Source organism: Vigna unguiculata, chromosome 9 (assembly GCF_037176805.1).
Source record: "Vigna unguiculata cultivar grain cowpea cultivar isolate G323 ecotype 2 chromosome 9, ASM3717680v1, whole genome shotgun sequence".
Taxonomy (NCBI): domain Eukaryota; kingdom Viridiplantae; phylum Streptophyta; class Magnoliopsida; order Fabales; family Fabaceae; genus Vigna; species Vigna unguiculata.
Genome location: NC_140800.1, coordinates 35,291,065 through 35,311,459, shown reverse-complemented (window position 1 = coordinate 35,311,459; position 20,395 = coordinate 35,291,065). Strand labels below are relative to the sequence as shown.

At 27.6% G+C, this 20,395-nt stretch overlaps 1 protein-coding gene across 1 annotated transcript; it reads right to left on the bottom strand.

The window, feature by feature from the left end:
• Positions 1-8,143: 8,143 nt before the first annotated feature.
• Positions 8,144-10,195, bottom strand: LOC114162527 (uncharacterized). The gene is made up of 2 exons (XM_028046448.2): positions 9,835-10,195; positions 8,144-9,547 (listed from the first exon to the last, which is right to left on the bottom strand). The coding sequence occupies exons 1-2, from the start codon at positions 9,980-9,982 to the stop codon at positions 8,688-8,690; spliced, it is 1,008 nt and encodes a 335-aa protein (XP_027902249.1). The 5' UTR covers positions 9,983-10,195; the 3' UTR covers positions 8,144-8,687.
• Positions 10,196-20,395: the final 10,200 nt, after the last annotated feature.

Below are 20,395 nucleotides of genomic sequence, written 5' to 3'. Positions count from 1 at the left end.
CTAATATATAAATAAAAAAATGAGACATTAGGGATGTCTCAACCCATATATAATACCAATAAAAACAAAGAAGTTGAGAAAAAGAAACCTATGAATACTAAATCTCCTTTTCAACATGCATAACCTCAAACAACATCAAAACCCCTCACAAGACAAAACAGAAAATGAGATGCATCTTATGGTCTCTACAAACTCAAAATATTACAAATAATCTATGTATACAATTGTGTCATAGGGTCATCTGCCACCAAGATAACAATCTATATACAACATACAATAAATTAAATTTGCAAAAAATTGAGGTTCAACAAGCTCCCGTAAATAGGGCTGGGGAAAATAAATCAAACTACACTGCACTACCAAAATCTACACTGAATTAAAAAAATTATTCGCATGAACTGCACTGAACTGAAAAACAGTTTAGATGAACTGAACTGAACTGTTATTCTTAAAAATAAACTGAACTGAACTGCACTGCACTGTACTATGATATAAACTGAACTGAACTGTTATAAACTGAATTGTTTTATGAACTGCACTACGTCAGAACGGAACTGCACTATTTTTGAACTGAACTGCACTAATTTTTAACTTAACTACACTGTTTTTGAACCGTTTTTGAACCGAATTGCACTAATTTTGAATAAACTTCACTATTTTTGAACTGAATTGTACTATTTTTGAACCAGATTGCATTGATTTTGAACTGAATTGCACTATTTTTGAACTTAATTACACTATTTTGAATCGAATTGCACTAATTACATATGATTGTACTACACAATAATAATCTAAAGTTTATAATTTGAAAGTGCTTAGGAAATAATATTTGAAATATGCATCATACTTCAATACACCAATTAACATTTTTATAATTTTTTTTATTTATATTAAAGTTTTTTGTAACTTAAAATGTAATTAAAATATTAAAATTAATATAATAAATATAAATATCGGTATTAACTTATTTTTTATATTTTAAAATCTTATATAATATTACTTTTTGGTTTTACAATGTTTATTATGTTGCGTCAAATTTTTTAAAAGAATTTATTTTAGAAAATTCTCAAAATTAATATATTTTTTAACATTTGCATTCATTAATATTTGTGTGAAAAATGTTCTAGAAATTTTATGAAGTTCTAAATTATATTTCGTGAAACAACGAATCAATAACTTTTTATATTTTTTAAAATTTTTTTAAAATAAATTCTCTTTAAAAAAGTTGACGCCACATAATAAATATTTTAAAACTAAAAAATAATATTACATAAAATTTTAAAATAAAAAATACGTTAGTACCAATATTTATATTTATTATACTAATTTCAATATTTAAGAATATAAATAAAAAATTATAGAAATGTTAGCTGTCACAAAATTTAATTTTTAAAAATAATTTGTGTAAAATCATAACATAAAAATAACATTACATAGTAAAATTCATTCAAAATAAAATAAGATCTTGAATTAATTTATAATTTTTTTAATAAATTAATTATAAATATTTTATTTTTTTCTCAAAGAAAGAGTAAAGAAAAAAATTAAGACAAAATAAAATAAATATTTCAATATGAAAGAGAAAGAATAGAACGTAAGACACAAAATTCATATGTCCAATTCTTATCCTAATACCAATATTTTATTTGAGATATTTTGCTCTTTCAATATACTATAGTTCAATAGTTAACTTAGTTAACTTAACATAAGTTTAATTTTTTAAAACTGAACTATTTTATAATACAGTTCAATTATTATTATGAATAGTTTAGTATATTTTAGTTTAATATAGTACAATTAACTATAGTTTAGTATAGTTTAGTAAATTATGTCCAGCCCTACCCGTAAATCATCATTTCCACTAGAGTCAGCAAGAGATATTTAGAGTAGCCTTTTATGATAATTCCAAAACATAACTATCTTCTTTGCAAAAAGTTTGCCTAAAAATCTTAACAAAACAACACATAACATATAGGTGATGATAATAAGGGGTTAGAGTGAAAGATAATAGCATTATAATATATGAGACCATTGTTTTTATCTTACTTTTGAACTAATGTAAAACAAATTGAATACATGAGTTTGGACATAAACAACAATCAAAATATGAAAAATTTGCCTTTGATAATTTGTTTCTCAACCTTATCCAAGCTTTTAACTGTGTTGTTTCTAAATACAATGGAATTTCTATGGTGCCAAATACTTCTAATCATAGCCACTCATATCACCTTCCATAACTTATTTTCTTTAATATTCAAACCATGTAGATAAAATTGATCAAAATGTTGTAAGGTTTTGTTATATTGTGTTGTTAATACTCCAAACCATTTAAAGCAGAGATTCCAAGTAAAGTTAGATATCATATACTCAAAGAAAAAATGTTGAAGTGACAGATGCACCACATAAGGCGTATAAATTACTGGATATATAATCATATCCTCTTTTACCTAAATTATCTTTTCTAGCTATGCAATTCAAATCCATTCGTCAAACAAAGTATAATGCACTAGGGATTGTTTAGTAGAAGAGATTTCGAGTACCAATAACAAAAATTCAAAATATTGGTGCAATTGCTTTGAGAAATCGTTTACTAAACTCGATCCTTGTTGATAAATTCTACTATTTAAAGATCAAATTTAAATTACATAAAGGAGAATTATTTTTGTAAATGAATTTTAATGTGTTGGATAAAAAATTACATATAATGAGTATAAAAAGTTAAAGCAAAGATAACTAAGAATTCATTTTGATGTTTATTAAATAAAATTATTATTTTATTAAGACATGTCGATAGTTAGATGGTGTTTCATCTATGATGAAATTACTTCATCTTAAAGTTTTCAAACAAAATTTTCGGAGTCTTTTATTTTCTATCGTGTGATGACCCGTGCTTGAAATTAACTTTTTGGATCCTTAATAATAGGTTAACTTTAGACTTTTTCATGCTTTAAAATAAATAAACAAATAAGTGATATTGAAATTTGCAAGTAACGATTATTACGGTGTCTAATAAGGTAGAACCAAGGAAACACCTGGTAATTCTGAAAAACGATGTTTTAATATTATAAATGTTATTGAGTTGATGAGAAATAATATATTTTGAAAAGTCACTCATCACTTACGATTAGGAAGTACAGGTGATAGTAACAATATATTTTAACTTTGTATTTGATTTTTGTTATATTATTGTAGTAAAATGTTACAAGGTTTTAGGGAAAGTCCAAATGAGTTTTATATTCGTGAGTGAATCTGGCTCATTACGAGTTCGAGTTAGATTGGGTTAAGAAAAATTCAATTTTTTCAAAAGTGGGTTGAACTCAACTCAGCTCACTTAACCTTCGGATTAAACGGACTGAAGGTGAGTTGACTCACTTAATCTGCCAACATTTTTTTACAACTTTTTTTAATAATTATTTACTACTCTTAATTATATATGTTCACAATTTCATATTTTTAAATGTTAGAATGTTGCTAAAAAATATTTAAATAGTTTGAATGTTTAATTAATTTGATTGCCAAGTTATATACGTCGATACTTTAATCTTTAACTATAATCTTTATAGTAAATTACTCAAATAATCATCTTAAAAATAAACTTTTCTAAATTAGCATGACAAAAATCGTAGTTTTTTTATTTATATTGAATAGCATGAAAAAATTGTGTAATATTAGTTATATTTTCTTGAACTATATGGATACTTTCTTGGAAACAATTCATCATATATTGGTGGTGAGCATGATGAGGTTATTGATTTTACTATGATTGTCATTTCATAGGTTGCTTAAAAAATTATTTAAATATTTGAATACTTAAAAATAAATAAATAAATAATTTTTTATGTGACTTGGTGAGCTAACCCACTTAACCCACCAACGCGTGGTAAGCTGAGTCGAATTGCAAAATTTCTGATTTACCATAAAGTGAGTCGGGTTCGGTTCACTCATTTTCAACCCGACTCGTTGTGAGTCAACCCGCGTGAGCCGGATTGACTCACTTTGACATGTCTATAAAGTTTGATTTAAATTATTGTTTCGGAGAGTGTGATATATGAAGTCAAAGAACATAGAAGAGTAGTTTATATATTGTAAAATGTTCACATACACTAGTGTAAATTAATGATTTTAAATCAATATTTTATATCATTTTATCAATTCGAATTTATTATCTCATTCTTTTTTACTTATTTTTATTTTCAATTTAATAAGTATGAAATTTATGTTTTTTGCCCATTATAATTACTCGTTCTTTTACTATATTTCAAATATTATTAATTAAGTAAAATTAAAAAGAAAACTAGAAAAATATATTATATTATTAAATATTAAATTAATATAAAAAACATGTATTTTGTTTACAACATCAAAATGTCATAAAAATAAAAACTATAACTATATAAATATTAAATAAGATTATCAAATGTTAATTTAATAAAAGTTAATTAATTATAAAAAGATATCATTTATGTGTCTTATAAATAAGTTAAAATTAAGAAAAAAATAATATAATTTTTTTTAGAATACATAATTTAAAATTAAAACGAGAACAAAAATTAAGACGGATATATGAAAAAAAAAGTAAAAAATAGAGAACAAAATGAATATGTTTATACTCATTCATATTTTCTTATCAATTAAAAAAAAACAGATATTACTAATACTCGTACTTAATCTATAAAAGAACTTTTCATTGAAATTGATATAAATTCAAACGCTAAAATAGATTCTAACGATGCCCATGAGAATGATGATTTCGACTACCATTCCCCTCTAAAACACCAACCATCTTCATTATCCGTCAATTATAACTTTTGCAGAACTCTCGTAAGCTAAACTATTTCAAAAACGTAATTCTTTTCAAAGAAAATGAATAAGTGTGGTAAAATTAGTTTAAAAAACTAATTTTTGTAAGAGTTGTAAGATTGAAGATTGGGTATGTTTGGAAATTGACAAATTCTTAGCGCGATTCAACGATATAATTTTCTATCCCAAGACCTATATAGGTAAATATGTCTAAGATAGTGGCTATGACTAGAATCTATGATGTAACCAATGCTGCAATTTAAAGAAAAACACTAATACTATAAAACCTATTTATACATAAATTATAGGTTAAAGCTATGACATGAGTGTACACGTGTGACAAACCAACCTTTCTCTATTTAATTCTCTACTTCCCAACTACCGCCACTACCTATTTTAACTTTTAACTCCAGTTCACCACCTCTTCTACTTCATCTTCTTCTACTCTTCTAGAACAATCACACACTTTTATATTTCAAAATTTAGAGGATTATTCATATCAAATCATAAAAAGTTCATATTACTGGTAAATGGCATGAACATCAAAACCAATATTTAAAAAAAAAATTAATTGAATATTAAAGGATTTAAAATATATTTTATCTAATAATAATATACAGTTGTTGGTGTCATGTTTTCTAACTCGACTTCATTTCAATTTTTTTGAAAAATTTAAATTGAGAAGGATTTTGTTGGGCATAAGAACATTAGATTTAATAATAATGTGTTGCATTTATAGATGTGAGTTACGAACTAACTGAATTTGTACCGGTCTTTCTCGTAGTTGGTTAATAATGGACACATGTTCAATTCCTCACATTTTAAATGAGTTAATATTAAGAATGTTAGTTCCAACTTCAACCTTCACTTCATCACAAGAAAAAAAAAAGCTCTGCCTCAGTGTGATTTTTATTTTATTTTTTCTCTTTAAGATTTGTTAATAATATTAATGATTTTTAAACGTTTTTTTTTCGGGTGTACTGTAATGATAATTGAATTTAGAATTTTACGCAAATAACCTAAAATAATTGTCATCACTAAGTCAATTCTGACGATCTTCTTAACAATGTTTTAACTTTTGAGTTACCTGTGATTTTTCATTTGAGCTCGACAATGTATTGTTGCTCGTATTTTAGCTTTTATATATATATATATATATATATATATATATATATATATATATATATATATATATATATATATATATATATATATATATATATAATAACCAATTTTATTGATAAAAAATTATTAGTTATTATAGTAATTAATTTAGATACAAATTTATAAAAAAAAATTATTGGTTACTAAAATAATTAATTATTGTGAATAAAAAATTATAGTTAATTTTTAAATCGATGTCTAAAATTTAATTACCAAAATTTTGACTATTAAAATAATTAGTTTATAAACTGATCACTAAACATTAGTTACCAAATTTTTTGCTATTAAAGAAATTAGTCTCTAATAAACTAGTGACCAATTTAGTAACCAATTATAATTTTTTATTCATAATAATAGTCATTTTGGTAATCAATAATTGTTTATTTTGTAAATTGATATCTAAACAGGTCACTATAGTGATTAACAACTTTTTATCATTAAAATTGGTCATTATTTAAGAGTTTTCTGGTAATGTATATATATATATATATATATATATATATATATATATATATATATATAAAATTGTAATATACATATATTTTCTTATATTTATACACCATGCGAAATATATAATTTTGTTTATGCATTAAATATTTTAATTTTGTCATTATCCAATTAACCCATGGCCAAGGGGATGAAAATTACAATTATTATTATTATTTGAAGAAGTAACATTAATTATAACGTATATGATTAATATTGAAATTGACTGAAGTTATTTAGTTTGCAATCTTTTTTTCTGAATGTTGTCTCATTTTAATTGACCTGCTCTATAGTTCTTTACCTTTAATTTAAGTTTTGTTATCTTTCCATATTTTCGTTTTATTATGGATAATATTTCTGAAAGCTTTAACATCAACAAGGATGCTTCATTTTCAGATGAAGAACGACACTTTCACATTTAATATATAAAAGTTATTTTTTAATAACCATATACTTTTACAAGTAAATTGTCAAGGGATTAAGTAAAAATGAAACTCAGAAATTACTTTTAGGAAATTCAAATCACATATGAAAGTAGGAAGTAAGTCCCACCAAATAAATTTTTAATTACAAATCAAAACTTAGTTAACCAATTTGTTTGTCCAAGAAATTCTACAAAGATATATGTAAGAAACGAAAGAACTTAGTTAACCAATTTTTAATTACATTCTTCTTCTTTTTTACATGGTGGGTATTCCCCCAGCTACCAGTGTATACATTTTCCTTCTATGTAATATTATTTTGCACAAATTTAGTTGTGAAATAGATATCAATAGCTTGCACGTTTTGCAATAAAGCAAAAGCTTATTGACATTTAGAAAAATGGTTTTAATTTAAACCTCTTAACAATACACCCACTATAAAACATCTTGTATACATTAAATTCATGCCCTATTACACATCATTTTTCAAATCATACTCCTCCTCTGCCTTATATTTTATTGGCATGTGTCCAAATTGATAGTTGTGACGTCATTGTTTAATTTCAGTCACAATTTTACGTCAGAATAAGTATGTGAAGAATTGGAAAAGAATATTTCGGTTGTTGCATGTTCTAAGGACACATTCTATCTCTAACTAAGCTATTTACTGTCCACCAAATTACAGAAGCATTTATAATTATAATATTATTTTTACAATGTAAAATAATCTTGTAATATAAATAACAACATGATGGATACTGTGTCAAGGTTTTCAGTCTACAAAACAAACGAAATTGATGATAACTGCGCTTACGATGGTTATCTAGGTAGAAATCTTGCAAGAATATCAATAAAAACAATTTCTAGCGATGTATATTCTAAATTCTATCTCACTTATGAATTAATTTTCAAACTATTGCGTGTTTATAAATCATAATAAATAATAAATACCAAAAATAGTCTCATGAAAAATGGAATGATAATTTTGAAAGCACTATGTGTGTTCTAACATACTGATAAAACAACTAAAGTGATTTAATTTAAAATCATTAATCCAGTGTAGTTATAATTAATCTAAATATTATCAGTGGTTTTCATACAAAAATAATAATAACAGAACTACAAATAAAGCATAAAAAACAGCTTTGCTATACCAAATTTAATCTCATTTACCTACTTACTTTTCTGTACGAGATTCTACGATAAACACAAAGCAGCAATGACTAAGATTCAGGCATCATCATCAAGCTCGTGAATTGTTGAGCAAGGAAGAGTTAATGCATGCATTGCATTCATTAAGTTACACCTACACTTGATCACAATCTCGCAATTACTATATATATGGGCATAAAAGATAGCTGCATCTGCCACTACTTTTATTCTTATAGTGAGCTTTGAAACGAAGTTGCCATTGCATAAATAGAGACAAGACATTTCAGTGATCAATGTCTGCAAATTTTGAATACCATATTCACTTACTGGGTATATTTACCCCAAGCCTCGCGCAGCAAACGTGTGCCTCACACACCCTTAATCAGATCATCAACACTCAAAGCTTTATTCTTCAGACGAGGACAAGGAAATAACATTAAAGTTATAAACAAAACAAAAAAAGTTGGAAAATTTTCACTCTAAACACAACCTGATGATGAAAGGCCTCATCATAATTACGATGGCCTTTGGCAAAACTATAAACTAGAATTGCTATTTGCTAAATGCTAGAATTCATAATGGAGGGTGAATACTAGAAATCTAATTAAACTACAATCATAGATGTATCATTCGAGGTTAAATAATTAAACCATCGATTGGTCATTATGATGAAGAGACACCCACACCAAGAAAATCAATGAAAGGAACTTCTTTGGGTTCGATATTGGTCTCATCTTCAGGTGTTTGTTGTTGGAGATCTTTCTCTGTGGAAGCCTTCAACTTGGTGAATGTGGATGAGTTATTATCGCAAAAACTCATGAAAAAGTTTTTCTTTATCCTTCCATCATTATCAGAATCAAGGAAACTAAAAGGACTTGTTGGAACAACCCTCTTGTAGTTGGGAAGAGAGAATGCAAGATTTGGATAAATTCTGTAAAGAAACGATCTATCTGAGTTTCTGGAACATTCCGAGAGATAAACACTAGAAGAGCAAGAAGAACTGTTGAAATAGTCTCTCCCTCCTTTTCTATCCACTACAGTAGAACCGTTTACGGTGGTTGGCACAGAACCAAAATTCCAAGACGCCAGAGAACTAGAGGGAGTAGCATCTGCAACTATCCTATTATTAGCAGTAGTATTATTGTTATTATCCTTATTATTATCGAGGCTCCGAAAGTCAAAGAATCTTCCATTCTCCAACCCAAATCTCGTACCAAACAACAGGTCCTGATGAGATTGTGGTGTCCTCTTCTCGAGGAACGTGTTGGAATCGTTATAAACATCTTGGAAACTTCTTTTCCCACATAACTTGGATTGTTCCCTTTGCTTTCTCGCCATTATAACGTGCCAGTGGTTCTTCACAGCATTATCAGTTCGGCCAGGGAAAAGCCTCGCTATGAGAGCCCACTTGTTCCCGTGAATTCGATGAGCTGCGAGTAACCTCTCCTCTTCCTCTTCCGTGAACGGTCTTCTGTTGATTCTTGGGTCAAGCTGATTGAACCACCTTAATCTGCAACTTTTCCCTAAGGAACCAAAACACGACCATACGATTATAAGGTTTATTACCAATCACAGACACAGAGACATGACATGCACAATTTTTATGCAGATAAATTAACAACTTTATCTATACATGAACATAGATGTTAAATACAAAGTGCTTAAGGAATTAATCAAGTTGACTCTAGCCAGGTGCAGTAGTATTAATTAAAGGTAATTAATAGTAAACCCTTGAATTAGATCTTCCAGTGTTCCACTAAGATTTTGAATTAACTTGGTGATATATATACATGAATGATATGATGTGTACCTGATCTTCCTTGAAGCTTCTCAGCAATTGAATTCCAGTTTTGAGCACCATATTGTTCAACAAGTTGTCTGAGCTTTTCATCCTCTGCAGGTCTCCAGTGGCCTCGGGGACAGGTCTTAGGGTCTTCACCTGCGGAAGAATCCTCCATGGAATGAGGGAGAAACACAGTTACTGTGGATGGAGGTTGAGGGTGGAGATATTATGGTGAAGGTAGCGGCGAGAAATCTTGAACATCAAGCACAGAAAAGAGAAGTCTGGAAGAAGATATATAAGTGGAGGAAGGAGGGGTTGGTTTAGGGTTGTGGATGGTAAGTCACTTTTGTTGTCTTCACACGACAGATTGTGCCCTCTGTATACATGTACTTAAATAGAGACCTTATCAAAATCCTCTTTGCTTTTAACAAGAAAAACAAAAAGGAAAAAAAAAAAATGAAATTCCTATTGCCGTTCCTTTTCAAATTCCCTCAATTATTATATAAACCATTGCACCACGTTAATAATCAAATCCACTTGTTTGGTTACCGTATAGTTCTTACTAAAGGGACGTCTCTCCTTGATCGAAGACTGTGGTTGATTTCCCACATCATTCATAAAATGAAGCAGTTTCTAAGCAATATCGATAGACTAAGTTGTTGGACATTTTTATCATTCTTATATCAAATATTATTATGCAAAATAAAATCCTTCCCAAAAATTGCTTTCTATAATAAATGCTCATACAAACAACATGTCGACACCTTTTTCTGTGTGTCTTGTACATGATGAGTTGCATATTTAGGTTATTATTGTACTTCTATTAAAAAAATTAAAGAGTATTCCTATATATTAAATTTAGTATAAATAGATACCTTAAATTTATTTTTATTTTAAAATTTTATCACATTCTTAGAATTATCAACTTCAAATTCATTTTAATTAATCCTTACATTTCATATTTTTCATAAATAAATACCTTGAACTTATACTGCATTCTAATTCGCTCTTAACATTTTTCTTTCTTATATAAAGTGTTCTTTTATTGTGTTACAGTTAAATTATTTGTATTAAATACCTATCACTCATTATTAATCCTTTTTGGTACAGTTTATTTTTCTCATATGTGGAATATACCAAAAATATGAATTTAGAAAAACAATAAAAGAAGTCTCTGTTTATTTATTTCTGAATCTATTATATTCTAATGTTTGGAAAAGTGATCTCATATAAATATAAAATAAATTAATTACTGGGATTTAAATAAATAAACGATTGAAGAATTTTCTTTTGTTACTATATATGATTTAATAAAAGAAAATTAATATACAATTTGTAAAGGATAAATTCTTGAGGATTACATCAGATAAAATTATAATTAATGTATTTATTTGCAAAAGGAGATAAAATGAAAAATTAATTCAAAAATAAATAGTTCAATGTAAATATTTATTAAAGAAGTAAAGTTTAACTATCAATCAACACGCACTAAAATTTAAAGTATCTAACTGAAAAGATAAAGAATTCCTTTCTGATTAATATATTTTTACCTCTTGTTTATATTTTAAGTTTTATAATTTAGTATTTTAAATTAAAAATACTTTAATACCTTTAAATTTCTGTGTTAGACTAAAATTATCTGCCTGTTAGGTTTTCTTACCCTAATTCGACCAATTTAATGATATATATATCTATATATATATATATATATATATATATATATATATATATATATATATATATATATATATATATATATATATATATATGATAAGAAATACCATGTCAATTGATTGATAATTATATTTTTAAAAGTAACAGAAGAACTAATATTTTCTACGAGATGTTCTAGAAGACTCAAATGAGACTAAATGTAAGGAAGTAAACTAAAACTAAAAATATAAACAAGGCCAAAAATTAGTCTAAAAATTAACATTGAAAAATATACACACATATTATATTATATATTTATATATATCAAAGACAAAAGACATGCACATTTAGTGTGGTTGAAATTTATTTGAACACAGATCAACTAAGTATTTAGTTGACAAGTTTTTATTAAGAGTTTACTTATAAATTAAACAATGAAACTTACTGAAATGATAAGGTCGATAAAGTTTAATAAAATAAGGTTAAAATTAACTTACAACATATGCTGTAATAATATGTTGAATAAACACTTTGAAATACCTCTTGGCTCATGTCGGTAGGTAAGCAATTTTCTTTTAACACTTTATTAATTTTGCGGATATATAAAACACACACATTATAAAAAAAAAAAATCAGAAGAATTACATTATGTTGTATATGAACCCCTAAAAAAATTTAAGATAATTGTTCCTCTATGGTATTTAAATTGCCAAGCATATAATACTAAATTCATTCTCCGTATAATAAGCATTTTTATACATGTAGAAAAAGAGACAAACACGACGTTAGCAAGCAAAAAAACTCATCATTCAACCAAAGTTTAATGAGAAAAGAAAATAAAAAACAATTTAAATGAGTGTATGTTAATTATAATTAGTTCAACTAAACTCATTATAATACCTCTTTCGTCATATTGGTAAGTGGATAACTTTCTTGAAGCCAAGATTATCAATTTTGTAGAATAAAACACTAAACTTAATGTGAATGATGAACAACTCATAAAGTTTGGACTCTGATTCTTGGATTTTCATTTTTTTTGGTAAATAATTTGGGAAGTGATCACTCAATATTCATTAAATCTTTAAGAGAGTTTAATTCTGGTGTTTGACGAAGAGATACTCTTCTAGATAATGAATTAAGAAAAATAGACCAGACAAGTAAATACTTTTTTTTTTTTAATGGAAGTCCTGAACATTTTAAGTCATCTAAGCTCGCTCCTTGTTATAGTTTAACGAAAACCCTAAACTAAATTAGGATAACTTCCCCTTAACATTTATAGTTGTATCAAAATTTTCGTTTTCCTTGTTTTTCTTCGCGATTAATTGTTCAAAGGGTCTCTGACTAAACTTCGTAATCTGAATTCTGCACACGTCGTGTCGTATAAGAACATTAAAAAGATTTGAAGAAAGAAAGATGAAAGAGGTGTCACAGCAACCATTTTGGGAGAGGGGCGTTGCTTATGCCCATTTATAGTATTGCAGCAATTTTACATTAAAAGGCTATTGAATAGGTTTCTTTTTGAGTTGGTTCAAGTTTTTTTCACTGTTAGGTTTCACAAACTGATCTTAAATTCTTGAAAATCTCGATAAATCTGATCTTGGAAGAGTATGTTGATTTTGAAAACCATTTTTGTGTGTACGAGAACAACCAAGTTGACAGATTAAAACCTATTTTGATGCGTCCATTAATTCTCTTTTTGCATTGTGTAAAGCACAGCCATAAATGGAAAGAATATGTTTCCATTTTTTCGAGTTGAAGAGAGGACTTATCAATAAAGTAGTCCCAGAAATTAAAAACGCACGTGAAGGCCAACGGACAAGAAGAAGAGGAAAATGCAGTGGAATGCATTTGCGTAGTTGATTTAAATCCGCACATTTTATTCCTTATTATCTGCTAAATACTTAGGTTATTGAGACAGGATAATAATCGTTTCAAATCCAAATGTCTCCCTATGATGTAGGATTGTTTGAAAAATTGTTTTGAAAGCAATCACACACGAAGTTAACTGGTTTAACGATGCTCTGATTAATTAATTGATTGATAATAAGAACAAGATACAGCAAAAGCTGGTGAAGACGACCAGAATTTTTTTTGAAAAATCCTTCTGTTATTAATTAATAGTGATTTTATTAATGGCATGAGAGAGTCAGAGAGGTGTCAAAATCAATTTTTAATCTTAAGGATTAATTGAAATGGCGTGTAAGTATAGCATCAAGAAAAGTACTTCCAAACCGTCTGCCTTTGTTTTTCATTCTTCAATTCCATGCAGATGGCAAGTCAAATGAAACATTGAAACATATAGTGAAGTAACTATTATTCTAATGTGTTTCTTAACCGATTGAGATTTCATACCCCACGAAATCAAACACTTATCTTCCCATCAAAATATGAATACAGTTTGTCCGTAAACATCAATATATATATATATATATATATATATATATATATATATATATATATATTTTATATTTATTTATTTGTGTGTGTTTTGAAGATAAAATTACCTCACACAGTTGTAATTGGTAGGTCTATCCATCCAACAGATGAATTGTATCTTAAAACCAAATTGTCTTCTTTCTAACAATTCAACTATAGGGTATACAGAAATATAAACAATGGAACACTTCAACAGCAACACAGGTTTCATCTGAAACATTTAGGGATTAGTTCAACCCTCAAAGGATGATATAGAGACCAATAAATTCACTGAATCCTAAACCCTAAATAGACCTGTCTTAATTAATCATATCAGGTTTGAGTTTCGGAAAGGTTATTGACTATTTGCCCCCAACATATAACTTTTTATTATGTGTTAAATTAACTGCATATTCTTAATGATAAAACGACTAAAGGATAAGATGTACTAAATTGAAGACACTCATACAATTGCTACTAAAGGTTTATTAAGTGTTGGAGGAAGTGAAGATTTTTTTTGTGGAAACCGAAATCTCATGTTTTCATAGAGTTTAGACAAACTCTCGTATTTTTACATTATGGTTTGCTTAAATTTATTTTTTAATGTAAAAAATTAAAACATATAAAAGCTCTAATTGCACTATACAAAACATTAAAAAGTGAGGTGGGAAAGCATATATGCAGTAGAGGTAAATAAATATATGTTGTCAAATAACCTTTGTTTTTTTTCGTAAATGTTATATTTCAAGGATCGATTTATTACTTTTATTTTGAAACAGCTTTGTTTTTTCAGATTGATTTATAAATTGCAAAATTGTTATATATCCACCCTTCTTTAACGAGATACCACACATCTCCCAAAACAAGAAAGCTTATAGTGTAAACCATGGATATGGATTGTTGAGAAGTTTTACTAACCACTTCTTTTATTATAATATTTTTTATAACTAAGAGGGGAGAAAAAAGAAAATGGCCAAAATTATGAGATAAAATAGGTACCAAAATAAACTGAGATATAAGAGAAAAATACATTATAAAAATACTTCAAATAATTTGTACATGCGAAAAAATATATAATTAACTCATTATAAACACTATTTTTGGACCATGGTATGGAAATTACCGGTTGATTTTGACGAAGAAAAATGGTAACTGTAAAGGGAGAATAAATTATTTAATAGAAATCCTAGCTACAGGCAATTATTTTCAATAAAAAGCTTAGAAAAATGGTTTTGGTCTTCCTCTGTCATTATTACCAATTGAAATGCTGCACATAACTAACTAGTAATACCTTAAGCCTGGTCACAAATAAGAACAAGTCCGGTAACAATGAATTAATAATCCCAGTCATACTGTAATAATCCTGCAAACTTTTAATATATGATAATTATAAATTAACCCCGTTTGTAGTCTTAGGCGACTTTTCATTAAGATCACACTGTCAAAGCAAAAAAATTGACCCCTTTCACCAATAGGATTCTTGTATATATACCACCTGAAGACTCTTCAACTCAAAACATTTCTTGGTGCATGCAATCTTGAATAACTAGTTTTTTTTTTTCTTACAGTTGAAGACGTCTTAATAATAATCTATATTTTGCTGCTCAACAAAGATAATAAAATCAAACTAATAGCATATATTTAAAGATGACCCATCTAAATTAAAGGGTGGCTAAGCAAAGTTTTAAGAAAGAAGAAAGTGGAAATTAAGTTGAAGTGGTCTCTCAAATTTGAAAATGACTGTTACAGAACCCTTGAAGGTTGAACCATGATGAATGAAATGCATTCTTAAACCACCATAAAAAGGGGATGGAGTTAATTAAAGGGGGTGTAACACGACAAAGCTAGGTTGCCCAAAATAATCTTAATTAATATTTACTTCTGTTGTGTGTTTGTTCCATTTCGCATAGGATGATTTTTGGTGATACTTTGTTAGCTGTCATCGACGGTATATATCAACTTCAAAACAAGGGAAGCCAACTTTGAGAATTGGCTTCATTCCAATTCACCCTGCAAAACTATTTATTTAATATCGTACACACTAATAATAATAATAATCCGACAAGCATTCAATCAAATAAACTTTGTGGTTGAACGTTGTAAATGTCATGTTAATAAGGTAGAACGTACTATCGTGCGACATGTTGTAAAAGTTAACTTTATTTTGTGCACCAGGTCTTTCACTGAAGCTGTTTGTTAAAGGAATCATATAAGAAGGTAACATTGTTTTCATGAATTGTTTTATATTATATTGTTGCTTGATTCAAAGCAAAATATGTGGCAGAAGAAGAGAGAAATAGACCGTTAAAATGATGGTAGCAGTTCTACATCTATCTGTTTTCTCCATGCTTGGTGCGGGTGTGGGGAGAAGCAGGAATAGAAGGGTTTGAAATAGCTTTCAAACAGTGAATGCAAACTTCCATTTCCTTCAACTGTCTCTATATGAAAACCATAACACCTTTTCTTTCTCACTCACCTTCCCACGTAACCTAAGCAACCCACCATTTTCATCATCATAACCCACACCCTAAATTTCACATCAACACTATCCCTCAAAATCCTCAACAAACTACTTTGACTCTTCCCATCCAACTCTTTTTTCTATTCATTTATGAATATAGATACCACATACCTCTCTCACTGTATATAATAACATATATCATCATATACATATATAAACATAGAAGCATTTTTGTGCAGATTGCAGACCCTAACTTTCCTCAGCTTCCCCTTTTTGTCATTCTCATTAAATAAATTCTGTTACAACCACGCTAGCTTCATTAATTCAAATGTTGCAGAAATAGTATTCCAAAGTTCAGCACACCCCCCATTGGACTTTTTATAAACTCAACAAGGTAGAGTGAAAAAATAAACAACATAAAGTATATATATAGAAATAAAATGATACCATACCAAACTCCAATAATATTTTTTCTCTCCCCTTCTCTTGGACCTATCTTTATGTTTTTACATGTTTTCTTGCATGAAGAAATAGCTGGTTCAATCTGAATTCGCTCCTGCAGCCATAGATGTACATCAACAGGTTCATGGAACACTTTGCCGTGTAATCCGACATGAGTGAAGTAACCCACAAGAATGTACTTGTGTCATACACTTCAGTTTCTTGCTCTCATAGGCATACAATATATGTATATATATATATATATATATATATATATATATATATATATATATTATAGCAGTTTCAATTAATTATTGTACATATATTATTATAAGTATTGAGTGTGGAATTTTATTTTATTATTACAGGCCCACTGAGGTACGGTTCGTTGGCAAATTAGTGGTGTTGTTTCTTGAATGTCTCGCAGTTTGAGCGAAAAGCGACGTCCCCATTCTGCGCTGTGATAAACCTCCAAAATGGTATAATTAGTGGCATCAGACAGTGACACTTCACCTACCTACACAGCTACCCTGTTCGTTGTCCGTTTTTACTTTATCAACGCTTAAATTCCCTAAACTAATTATGAACTAATGTTTAGTCCAACATATGCTAAGAGTCAATTCCTCAAACAATATATGTGCAACTGCAATGCAACTTCCCCCATGGGCTTTCATTTGCAACCACAAGCCCATAAACAAAACCCTCGCCAATTAAAATTCACCATTAATTAGGGTTTTCCAACCCCGTTCCCACTCTGTGTTAGTTTAGAACCTGCCAAAATACAATACCCTTCACCCTACTTCATCACGTTTTAATTATTTTTGCTCATTTTTTCATGTATTTTATCTCTTTGTTAATTAAATCAAATATCTTGTCCTGTGATGACATGATAAAGTTATGTAAAACTGAGAAGAGATTTTTTTTTTTGTTTTAGTTATCCGTTCTCTGTAGGGAACCTAATCCAGATACAGTGCTGTGTGCTTTAGAACGTGATGGGATGTTCAAATCAAAGTCGGTGAACACTTGTACTATTTGCCGTCATTGTGTAGAACTAAGAATACTACTTTATCATAAGATTCAACATTTTTTTAGTATTTGGTTGGTTACTAGAAACAGATCATGTGACTAGTTGTGTTGTGTACACCAGGCATGCTTAATGCCTTTTCTTGCTGTCATCTTTTTGTTTTTCTCAAAATCAGGGAAGCATAAATAGTATTGTAAAAAATATTGAGAAAAAAATATTTATAGATTCACACTATACTTTGTGACTGAATAATAGACTATGCTGTGTATAATATTAAGAGTGTAAAGATATTATACTGTTAAATAGATTAGTATATATGTTATTGTGTTGAATAGAATGACATCTTACCTACCGATTCTGAGAACAACCCTTTTAAGAACGCAAATTAAAACATAGTTCTCTTCTGACATCATTAATGTTTGCAGAATGAACATAGTGATAAATATTGTATGAATGTGTGCATAAAACTCTTTAATCAACCTCCCACTTGCTCAATGGATATCAGTTATCTCATATTTGATTATTTATGCTGAGTCATTTGTCTGTCTAATCATTTTCGGTATATTGGCAGATGGAGCAATTAAGAACAAATTATAATAGAATCAAGTTTTTAATTATGCTACTCATTTTTCTGTCAAAACAACAACATGCAGTTGTTCTGGGAATTTGTTTTCAGTATTTATCAATATCTGTCACTATTAATTTCAGGTTAATTTTGTAGTTTTTATTTGCTTCAAAACCATGAAAGCGATACTTTAAGAACATCAGTAAGAACATCAGTTTTATATATGTGCCAAAAATTGAAGAGGACAAGAAGAGCATAATCATAACAATAGCTTCATAGACTTTGACAATTGATGATATTATAAAGTGAAGTAGTGATCTTTTTCGATAAAAGTTACAGTGGTTCGATGGCGAAACTATCCTTGGTCAGAAGAGGAAGACAGAAAAAAATTACTTGAGATTGATGATATAGATAAAAGAGGTAAAAGGAAAATCTCAAATAAATATTTATTGAGTGTACCTATATTATTGATTTTTCATATATATATATATATATATATATATATATATATATATATATATATATATATATATATATATATATATATATACAGATATATTTAACTAATAAACGTTTAAAAGTAATTAAAATATTTAACTAAGTATCAAAACTATTATTTTAATTGAATTCTTAATTTTATATTTATTTTTCAATTGGTCTATTCGTGAACCTAATCAAAATAAATATAAGTTCATTGACTCAGTTAAAAGTAAATAGTTCAGAGACTTAATTAAAAAAAAATTCAAAAGTTAGCACCTACTAAAATAATTTTAATAAATAAAATTAATAAAAATAAAACCATATTTTTGTCATTTTTATCAAATTATACAGTATATTTTTTATCAACTATTATGTCACTAATATCTCTATCAATAAATAATTTATCCGTTCAATCATTAAATTATAAAGTTATATCATCTTTACTTTTCCTGTTATATTTGTTAGACTTAAACATGTGAGTGTATTTCAAAGAAATTATATTACTTTTATTTTAATCTATAACAATAATAGTCTTTGATTAATGTAACTTAATATACATAGTTTATATTATAATATAATTATTTTATGAGTTAAAAATAGATTTTGAAAATATTTTTTTTTATAAATTAATTTATACGCAGAACTTTGATATTTATTATTAATACTAATCATATTTTTAAAATATATTTAAATTTAGATGAAATTTAAAAGTAATTTTAATTTTTAATAGAAAAAAAATATGTAAAGTGAATTAGAAATGTATTTAATATTCTATGAATTTTGGAACATGTACTTGAGCCTTTCTTTATAATTTGGATTTTATCACCACTTTTTAACCCAAGTCTACTATCTTATCGATTAACCTGATCAAAAGTTTGGGTTATCAGTGTGTTTCTTCCTGCACCCCACTTCTTTCTTCCTCCACCCCATAAATGTGGAATTCTCAAACTACTCTTCATTAAAATTATAATAAAATTCCTGCACCTCCTCTATTTAATAATTTCTAAATTGAATATTTCAGAAGATATTTTTAATCTGAAAATATATTTCAAAACACTCTATTTGAAAAATATAAAGAAATATATTTCGAAACAAGTGTTTCATAAGATATTCTCAGACCTAAAAATGTTTTTTGGAATGCTAATTTTAAAAATTTATTTATATTCCATAAACATTATTCTGGAATATAATTTCAGATTCGGAATGTAAAAAAAAATTCTGGAACACTCATTTTGGAACACACCAGAAGGGCTTCTTCTTCACTTTCTTTTCTTTTGGGAACTATATTGATAACTTTGTACCCGTACTTGGTGTGTTTGTTGTAGGTAATTGAGTGTTTTCTTTAGCTTTGTATATCTTTTTGAAAGGTTTTTCAACGAGTGATTTGTATTTATTGTTCATGTAAGATTTCTTGTAATTGGTAATTCAACAACATTTTTAGTGAAAAGTCTAGTTAAGGTTGTTTGAATTAATTGCATCTAAATTCAAATAGAATTTAACTAATATAAAATCTGGTAGGTTTTGTTTATCTTAAATTCTTTTAGTTCTT

What these genes read in the sequence shown, in the direction of transcription:
- LOC114162527 (XM_028046448.2), bottom strand. Translation starts at nt 9,982, where the DNA reads ATGGAGGATTCTTCCGCAGGTGAAGACCCTAAGACCTGTCCCCGAGGC. An exon ending in GAAGCTTCAAGGAAGATCAG is followed by an intron (nt 9,548 to 9,834) that starts GTACACATCATA and finishes TTGGTTCCTTAG; the next exon opens with GGAAAAGTTGCAGATTAAGG.